This window comes from Limulus polyphemus, unplaced genomic scaffold, assembly GCF_000517525.1.
Source record: "Limulus polyphemus unplaced genomic scaffold, Limulus_polyphemus-2.1.2 Scaffold11050, whole genome shotgun sequence".
Classification (NCBI taxonomy): Eukaryota; Metazoa; Arthropoda; class Merostomata; order Xiphosura; family Limulidae; genus Limulus; species Limulus polyphemus.
This window is the reverse complement of record NW_013676660.1, coordinates 1-10606: the sequence shown is the minus strand read 5'-3', so window position 1 is coordinate 10606 and position 10606 is coordinate 1. Positions and strand designations below refer to the sequence as shown.

Genomic DNA, 10606 nt, shown 5'->3' with positions numbered 1-10606 from the left:
GGTTTTAACCTTTTTTTTCACTACCGGCCAACTCCAAAATACTCTGGAACATGTAGTATATTTTAAATGTCTTTAATTTTTGATAAACTGTTCCCAGTTGAGATTCTAGTGTAATATATATATATATATATATATATAGAAAAAGCAGCCTAACTTTGAAGTAATTAATTTTATGCAACTGTTGTAGAGGCCAAACATCAGTTTCTCTCAAAACGTGTATTAGTTCTGTTAATAAAGATTTGTTAAATCTCACTTCTATTGTGTTATACGAGTTTGTTTTTTTAAACGAACAAAACTATTTTAACTTTCACAGACTCAAACTTTGAGTAACTTGTGTTATTTAGCTTCCTCTTTCAAGTAATCTTTTTTGTACTTATGTGAAATTTTGTATGTCCCAAAACATAGAAGGTTACAAGATTTATCCCTAAAAAAAACAACTTCAACCCAAAATAAAAGTTACTGTAGCACAGAGTAACTTAATAATCCAGATTACTGGATCACATAAAACGTGAAGTCCATTGAAAGAATAAACACAAAGTAATTTAAAAGATTCCCTCCTCAGTGGATGGTAAACAATGCGTTTCATTTTTTAGACAAACATTTTAAGTTTCTAATATATATCTTACAGTAAGTGGAAGAGTTATTAATGAGACAAGTTACTACTGGAATAAAACTTATGTCTCACTGTTCCACCCACCTCAACAAACTATGTATCTTGGTATTTTAAACACTAAACAATAAAACGTGAACTGCGGGTGTTGCAGGGTGTTACAAACTATGTATCTTGGTATTCGAAACACTAAACAATAAAACATGAAATGCGGGTGTTACAAACTATGTATCTTGGTATTCGAAACACTAAACAATAAAACATGAAATGTGGGTGTTACAAACTATGTATCTTGGTATTCGAAACACTAAACAATAAAACATGAAATGCGGGTGTTACAAACTATGTATCTTCGTATTTGAAACACTAAACAATAAAACATGAACTGCAGGTGTTGCACTTCTATACCAAACACATTAAAGATACAAAAACTATTGGAAGTGGAATTTAATGTCACTGACGAGTTTTACATAAAGAAAAAAAAAATTAAAATTCACATATATAACCTTTTTCTGCATGCAGACAATACAAATTGGATATTGTAACATAACATCTTCTGCAAAATTCTGTACAAACATATCTATAATACAGTACTTTATACTTCAAAGTTATAAAGACAAAAACTTTAATATTAAAAAAAAATTCATAAAGAAAATAGCCTCCTAGATGGTAAATAAAAGATGCAAGCACACACTAATGAGTTGGATATTATGGTAAGTTGAGTACATACAACTTCTGAAACATTTCAATTAACAAGGTACATTCTATCAAAATAATAATTTCATTAAAATACATAATCTATTAAAAAAAATAACATGATATAGCATTATCAAGACATTATAACTTAGTAGTTCGTAAATGTTTGATTGAGAGAAGTGTAAATCACATACAAAATGGTTAAAAACTACAGGTATATTTTCAATTCTCATTAGATTCATCTCTCAAAATGTTTGTAATTTATAGAATGTCATATAATTCTTTTTGAAAAAGTAATTTACTCAAGATGGATTTTTAGGAAGTAATAAACATTCTGAAGATACAAACTTTGTTTTTTCCTAAAGATTACGATGAAAGTGTTATGTACAAACATCTTTAATCACAGTAAGTCGTACTAACGGAACCATTTTACGACTGTTGGTTCTGCCACAGTTTAACTGCAAGAGAAGAAATCAAATATTAAAACAACAGATTATTTTGAGATCAATCTGATATATTATGGGAGGACAGATATAGTCTCGAATCTGACTTTCCACGAACACGTAATAATCTCAACCCCATGTGTTTTTCCAATTCTTAGAAATAAAACCAACACTTATTTCAACAGTTTGTTCCTTTATTTCCTCCAATTTGTTTTACAGAAACAAAAATTAACTTATTTCAGTAGCTAGATCCTTTTTTTCTTCTCCGTTCGTTCACCATAAATTTCCAGAAATACGCACGTGATATGCTCGAACTATTTGTATAGGTTGTTCTTTGAACAGTTTTTTTTCCAACTCGGTGTTTAACAAAGTTCACTTGTATTCTCTCTCTGGAAATCTCACTGGTTGAGAAGGAAGTGTTGGCTTCTTCATTACAGGGGGCTTCACTTTGGGCAAAAGCTTGATATGTGAAACACCTCTTGAATGTATAACTTCTGAACTATGGTCACCTAATGAATTGAGGGAATGTCCCTGGATTTCCACCTCCTGTTTAAAACTCCGAGGGACTTCGGGTGTGGGCTTCATCTGATCTTCTATTTGGGAAACCACTGTGAACACTTTACTTGAACTAGATTCCTGACCATTTTGAGTTTTTGTCCAAACCTTGACCGGCAAGGTTGACTTTAGCCCAGGTCGAGAACTACCTTTCTTAAGAGTGCCTTGATGTGAAAGGGCAAATCTTTCTGCTGTGGTCAATTCTGGACTATTGATGAGGGACTGAGAGGTTGGACTTTCCTTCTCTTCCTCTGAACACTTTTCCAAGGGTAAATCAAGTCCACATGGATTATATGGAAGATCCCTAACAAGGTCTGGGGTACCTTTGCTAGATGAAAGGAGAATTACTTCTGAATAATCTCCAGAATTAGTTCCAGCTAATTCTACTACTTTACCTTTAGCAGACTCAACATTTGATGAGGCACAAGTAAGGTTATGGCTAAAGTCTTTCACTTGCCCATTAGTGTAATTCTCTTCCTTTTCATGACCATGGAAACACAAGTCTTTAGTCATTAGTAGGTTTTCATCTTTTGCTAGGTCTTCCATTGCCTTTCCTACACTGCTCGAATGAACCAGTTTGGGTTGATTAAACTCGACAGAAGCAGAAAGCTGAACTTTGCGTAGAGTGGAAGGGCTGAGGCTGAGTCTTCGCCGGCAGTTTATGTTTAGGGAATGCAAAGAACCAATCCCAGAGCTGGACGTTGAGCTCGAAGGTAACGTGGACAGTGAATCTGGAAAGAACGTGTCGGATCCTAACGTCTCTTCTTCGGGTATATGTATGTCAACGGAAGGCTTGGGGCTGGCACTATAGCCCGACAGGGAATCGCTGCTGCTACTTGCATGTCTTTCACTACCATCACGACCGACTTTCTCTCTATCTTCATCCCTAACACAGACAGAAAGTACTTTCAACTCACAAGATTATTACACTCAAAATTGTCCATTATAAATGTCTAAACAGTTAAATCATATGGCAACACACACTATACTGATAGATTGTCCTGAACCTGGTTTTAACAATTTCTGTAACATTGATAAATAATCAAGTAAAGTTCCCATGTTTATCAGTGTACGACTTCTTTTATTATCCAAGAAAAAGACATCACTAACATGATACAGCAAAGTTTCAAAAGGTTTCACTAAGCAATGCTAAAGTCTGATTTAATGGCATTAACATTCGATCAGCAACTTAGTAAATCAGAGTAGATGACTAGGGGCTTTTCTTCATTCTTGACAAACCTGTCTCAGCAACTCGTGGGATAAAAATGTTGTATCATAAAACAGTGTTTTCCAAACTGTAAATAGGGTGATTCCCCCTAACTCAGTAAAGTTTCTTAACAGATTTAAACTTACAGTTCTTTGTATTTGTAAATGATTCTTCTGAAAAACGTTGTAGAGGAAATAAAAACCAAATCTTACTTCAGTTTGAGAAAGATGAATTGTCCGGCACAAGTCCTTCTCTCCCATTCAAACTCCCTTTCCACCACTTGTTAGAAACTTGGGAGTACAACTGCAAAACGTCACCCTCTTTAAAGGAGAGTTCACGATCCGTTCGACCACAGAACGTCTGCTGTGCCACACCCTCTAGAATTTCATATTCTACAGGTAATACAATAACACTATTTAAAATTGTTAACTAACACTCAGAAAACATGAAACAATTCAATACTTGTATTTTTACAGTTGAAACTTTCCACATACACCTAATAACAAGGAATAGAAGTCCGGAAGTTTCACAAATACTATGAAGGTGTAGTTCCTTCTAATTAATATCAATGTTTAATTGTCCTAAGGTTGTAGATGATAATATGTACTGGGAACGTTTTCTTCAAATGCATCTTGTTGGTTTTATAAATTGAGGATGAATTATATTCATGAAACCCTAGTGGTTATCTTTTCAACTAGCTCACAGAAGGAAAAAGTAATGTTAAGATATAACCATTTGAATGTTGTAGTTAAGTATATTTTTGTTGATAAATCACTAACATTTTTGACAAAGACAACAACTTCAGATAAATGTTGCTGTTTTTTTTTATATTCTACTCAACATTTAGCTGAAGGTTTTTGTCTTTATCAAAAATGGTTTCCATCTTTTGGTCAGCACTGAAAACTTTAAAAAATAATAAATCACTAACAGACAAACAGCTTAACACGGTGCAAAGAATGTCTCTACTACATGAAAATCATTTGGTTGTTAATTGATGAAATACTTAATTAGTTTATATCTGTAGATCAGGAATTAATGAATAATTTCTACAAATGACACACGTTACATTAAGTGTCTGGAAACAGAAAAGAATGACACAAACAGCTGAGGTAAGACACACACACACATTACATTAAGTGCCTGGAAACATAAAAGAATGACACAAACAGTTGAGGCATGACATGTTACATAAAGTGACACAAACAATTGAGGCATGACATGTTACATTAAGTGCCTGGAAACATAAAAGAATGACACAAACAGTTGAGGCATGACATGTTACATTAAGTGCCGGGAAACATAAAAGAATGACACAAACAATTGAGGTATGACATGTTACATTAAGTGCCTGGAAACATAAAAGAATGACACAAACAGTTGAGGTAAGACATGTTACATTAAGTGACACAAACAATTGAGGTATGACACATTACATTAAGTGCCTGGAAACATAAAAGAATGACACAAACAGTTGAGGTAAGACATGTTACATTAAGTGCCTGGAAACATAAAAGAATGACACAAACAGTTGAGGTATGACACATTACATTAAGTGCCTGGAAACATAAAAGAATGACACAAACAGTTGAGGCATGACATGTTACATTAAGTGACACAAACAGTTGAGGCATGACATGTTACATAAAGTGACACAAACAATTGAGGCATGACATGTTACATTAAGTGCTTGGAAACATAACAGAATGACACAAACAGCTGAGGTATGACACATTACATTATGTGCCTGGAAATATAACAGAATGACACAAACAGTTGAGGTATGACATGTTACATTAAGTGCCTGGAAACATAAAAGAATGACACAAACAGTTGAGGTATGACATGTTACATTAAGTGCCTGGAAACATAAAAGAATGACACAAACAGTTGAGGTATGACACATTACATTAAGTGCCTGGAAACATAAAAGAATGACACAAACAATTGAGGCATGACTGTACCGGCCACAATCAAGAAGTTTAGCATTCATATATTATAAATAAGATAGCCTCAATTCTATTCCCTAATTTTAATATAGCAAATAACACATCACCTTAACTATTGTAAATGGTTGTGTTTGTTTCCACCATTAGGAATTGAATCCAGGATTTTTCTATTGTGTGTCCATAAACTTACCATTGTCCCACAAGGGACCTTGCAAATGGTTATTTTGTCCCCATTAGCAACAACTATATTCTTTAAAATTAACTCTTACTTTATCATAATTATTTTGTGTATTAAATATGTATTTATTTTGATAAATCTTCCTTATTACGTTTTATGTTCAAATGTCACTTTAATTACATCTGTTGGTATCTAGGTAACAAGCACTTGTTTTGACAGCAACTGTTGGTAATAAGCACTTGGATCCACAGTATCTCACTGTTAACAGGCAATCAATACTAATGAAATGTATCTAATTATTAAAAGTCAAGGTGTCATCAATCACTGTACACAGTGGAATACTGGTGCTTAACAACAAGCAGTCACCTATCAGTGTTCTCACTGTACACAGTGGAATACTGGTACTTAACAACAAGCAGTCACCTATCAGTGTCCTCACTGTACACAGTGGAATACTGGCGCTTAACAACAAGTAGTCACCTATCAGTGTTCTCACTGTATAGAGTGGAAAAGTGGCACTTAACAACAAGCAGTCACCTATCAGTGTCCTCACTGTACACAGTGGAATACTGGCGCTTAACAACAAGCAGTCACCTATCAGTGTTCTCACCGTACACAGTGGAATACTGGTGCTTAACAACAAGCAGTCACCTATCAGTGTCCTCACTGTACACAGTGGAATACTGGCACTTAACAACAAGCACCCACCTATCAGTGTCCTCACCGTACACAGTGGAATACTGGCGCTTAACAACAAGCAGTCACCTATCAGTGTCCTCACTGTATACAGTGGAATACTGGTGCTTAACAACAAGCAGTCACCTATCAGTGTCCTCACCGTACACAGTGGAAAACTCCTGCTTAACAACAAGCTTGTGACTGATATATGGGTACTTTAAAGAGCATCTCGATAAACTTGAATGTTAATGTAACTGATGTTTCTATGATGTAAAAAGTTTTTTTTATGATATACCTAACTCTGCCAAATGAAATTAAAAACAAAATCAACTTTCTTCCAAAGTTAAATACCAAAACTATATACAAGTTAAAATTCCCATTTTAACCCTATCATTATTGGGGAATTACATCTATAACAACAAGTTATTTGTATTTATCCTTAGAGAATGTTCAAGCAACTTAGTTAAAATCTTAGGTTATCTGCTATCAGTTAGGATTCTACTTAACAGACAATTTTTAATTTTAACCCTGTATTTGTCAGAAGATTAATTTTAATCGTTTTGTTGTACATTAGTCCTCTATTTCTCTCTAAAAAGATGGTATCTATGTCAAAAAACAGAATTTCATTATTATATTTTCAAAATCAAAACTATTTACTCAAAAAATACTTCAGGTTTTTTTCAGTGTAATCAAAAACTCATGTTTTTAACAAGAAATTAACGTCCTCACCATCTTCACTAGCAAGAATCTCTGCTTCAGAACTATCCAACGTATCGAGATCGTCGGAGCATTGGTCAACTGGAGACTCGCCGACATCACTAACCATGAAAAAACAAAAAACAAAACTGTAATTTCAAATAAAAACCAACAACATACTTTTAGGCTTATCATCAACGATGAAATATAATACACGACTTTTCTCTGTACATTCTGGAAAAGAATGATTTTTTTTGGTCAAAATTGTAAAACCTGAAATCATAAATAACGTCTACATTCATTCAGGAAATGTTCTAAGACCCTCTTCTGTCTTTCATTATAATTAAATAAACTTTAGTTTTAGACAAATTATCAACCTAAGCATTCGTTGATATTGGTCGATTTGTTGTTAAGCACAAAACTATAAAATACTCTGCCCACCATTGGTATCAGATTCCATTTTTTAGCATCATGAGCCTGCAGACTTACTGGGGGGTGGGGGGGTGCACATTTGTAGATATTAGCTGTTTTTTTTCATTTTTTAGCATCATGAGGGGGGGGGGGGTTGCACATTTGTAGATATTAGTTGTTTTTCAATAAAAGGATTGTAAGGGTTAACAATAACTGGATAATATAATCCTTCCAAACTTTGTATGCCTGTGTAATACTTACTCTCAACAGAAACCAAATTTATATTGATAAATACACTTACCATCAATAGTTAAAGTTGCAACAAGTATTGATAAAAAAACCTTTACAACAGTTAAAACGTTTATTATTACTAGCTTGTTCATGAACATTACATAAAACTAAATACATGCATTTATATAAAATTGTATTACAGAATAGAAATAGTATCAAAATACATCTGTATTGGAAGCCACTGTCCTAGTACATTAATATTTTATCAGTCAGTTCAGAGGAATTCCTTAAAAAGTAATTTAGTGAACATTAATGATCTAAGTGCTCTATCTGCTAAAAAAATTCAAAACTTAAGATTTGTTTAAGTGAACTGTATAAAAATGTTTTAATTTTTTCACAGTGTAATCTTATTTGGCCACCTGCAGCCAGGTTGGTAGATAATAAACAATATGCTCTTAAGATATCAAGCTTTAATTTCCCATCAGAAAGATTTCCCCGTTTGTGACGAATGAAACAGAACCTACTTTTCATATGGGACGTCGAGACTGATGTACTTCTCGTAGACCATCCCACCATCGTTGGGAAAGATCTCTTCCTGGTAGACAATAATGTTCTTAATAAGTTCATTGAATAAGTTTTGATTCTGGACCTGGTTTTTGTCCTCAGGTATTGGCAGCATAGACGGACCAAAGCAAGTAGCTAAGTTATGTGGGTCCATCATGTTTTCATCGCTAAATTCCGAAACGCTAACAGTAAAAAATAAATAAATTACCTCTCACAGACAATAATCAAGATTGAATAATACACAAAACCATGACATTATACAAGATAATCCTAAGTACAGATGTAACAACAGAATAATCTATTATCTTAAATGAAGAAATTGAATACAAACCATAATCCAAAATAAATATACTGCGTACAGGTGTACCAACAGGTGATGGCTAAAGTGAATATACTGAATTCAGACAAATAAAACCACAAAAAAATATACTAGTTAGTTTATAATAAGAAATAAACATCCCGAGCTTAGACACTTGAAAAAAAACAGAGAAATTACACAGTTTAAACCATTACATACTATAACTATGAACTGAATTAATCTTTGAAATAAATTCTTTAAACAAGCCAAGTTATTATTACTGATTCTCTTATGAAAAGTGATGTTTTTATTAACTCACTTCTTTACTTTTGTAAGCTGTAAAAAAAAATATAAAACTTACTGATTTAAGAACGCAAACAGGTAGCGAAGAACAACAAAAACTGATCGTGGGAGACTGGCCACAACATCTCTAACCTTACTGATGAACTCAGATTTAAATTCAACCCCTGAAATGATAGATTAAATGCTGGTTAATGCTATAATTTCACTAACCTTCAGTAAAACTTTCCTTACGTTCAGTAAAACTTTCCTTACGTTCAGTAAAACTTTCCTATGTTCAGTAAAACTTTCCTATGTTCAGTAAAACTTTCCGTACATTGTACATGTTCAGTAAAACTTTCCTCTGTTCAGTAAAACTTTCCGTACATTGTACATGTTCAGTAAAACTTTCCTTACTTTAACATGAAAGAAGCTTGAAGTATATAATGTTTCTAATTTTGATCTCTCACGTCACATTTCATCAAGGGTTAACATAACTAAGGCTATAATGTAAAAAAGGTAATTTCAGTTAACGCACAAACCAAACTTAATATGTATAAAACATATGGCTATGACCTAGTCAGATAAAAAAAGAGAATTGTGTTATGCTGACCGATACTATTATCTACAACTGACCAATTACATCCAAGCTATACTGAAAGTGCAGCATGCTTGAAGCCCACACACACAGAAATACACACTTCTAGAACGTTATTTTCTTTATTAGACACTCAAAAGTATTGTCTGCTGCAAGACTAGAATAAAACTTGTGTTTTCTAATTGTTTATGAAAATCCTAACAAATTGAAAGAAGGTTGAACTTTTTATAGAATAAATTATAATTTTTCTGTTTTTATAGTATACACACACAGGTGCTGGATAAATCTGAATATAAAGGAAATATCAAATAATTTATGTTAGATATATACATGCATCATATCTACTGTAACAGACATCACATTAACTAATCTGGCTAGGTTTCATTAAAACCCCAAACTGGCAAGAAAATTCATACTTACGGCTTATTTCCACCAGCTGATCGAAGAAGAAAATTGGAAATAAGGGTTCGCGTAGTTCTCGCAGATACAGCTTTAACACTCCCGCGACTGAGTTAATGTCGCTTGTGTCTGTCATGTCTGCTAATGGATCCTCTCCTACTCCAAAAAAAAGTTACAATTTTGCTAAGACTAATCTAGTAGTTGATACTCTAGTATTTTAGCTTAATATATTTCATTTTATTTGTATCAAATAAATTTCGAGTTTAATTCTCAACTTTATTTTAAAACGTGTAACATAACACATTTCTCAACTTTATTTTAAGACGTGTAACAACACATTTGTCAACTTTATTTTAAGACGAGTAATGACACATTTCTCTACTTTATTTTAAGACGTGTAACATAACACATTTGTCAACTTTATTTTAAGACGTGTAACATAACACATTTCTCTACTTTATTTTAGGATGTGTAACATAACACATTTCTCTACTTTATTTTAGGATGTGTAACATAACACATTTCTCTACTTTATTTTAAGATGTGTAACATAACACATTTCTCTACTTTATTTTAAGATGTGTAACATAACACATTTCTCTACTTTATTTTAAGATGAGTAACAACACATTTCTCTACTTTATTTTAAGATGAGTAACAACACATTTCTCAACTTTATTTTAAGACAAGTAACATAACACATTTCTCTACTTTATTTTAAGACAAGTAACATAACACATTTCTCTACTTTATTTTAAGATGTGTAACATGACACATTTCTCTACTTTATTTTAAGATGTGTAACATGACACATTTC

The 10606-nt window shown here is 33.0% G+C and overlaps 1 protein-coding gene across 1 annotated transcript; it reads right to left on the bottom strand.

Moving 5' to 3' along the window:
• Window positions 1-1042: 1042 nt before the first annotated feature.
• On the bottom strand, window positions 1043-10599 carry LOC106476623 (SLIT-ROBO Rho GTPase-activating protein 1-like). The gene is made up of 6 exons (XM_013937268.2): window positions 9811-10599; window positions 8875-8980; window positions 8176-8397; window positions 7043-7131; window positions 3724-3903; window positions 1043-3190 (listed from the first exon to the last, which is right to left on the bottom strand). Exons 1-5 carry the CDS (start codon window positions 9923-9925, stop codon window positions 3725-3727), a joined length of 711 nt encoding a protein of 236 aa, XP_013792722.2. The 5' UTR covers window positions 9926-10599; the 3' UTR covers window positions 1043-3190; window position 3724.
• Window positions 10600-10606: the final 7 nt, after the last annotated feature.

Bases quoted from the DNA above. Each gene is read 5' to 3' on its own strand.
- LOC106476623 (XM_013937268.2), bottom strand. From the start codon at position 9,925: ATGACAGACACAAGCGACATTAACTCAGTCGCGGGAGTGTTAAAGCTG. The intron at 8,981-9,810 runs GTAAGTATGAAT...CTATCATTTCAG, and splicing joins TCAGCTGGTGGAAATAAGCC to GGGTTGAATTTAAATCTGAG. The intron at 8,398-8,874 runs GTAAGTTTTATA...TTTTACTGTTAG, and splicing joins CTGTTTGCGTTCTTAAATCA to CGTTTCGGAATTTAGCGATG.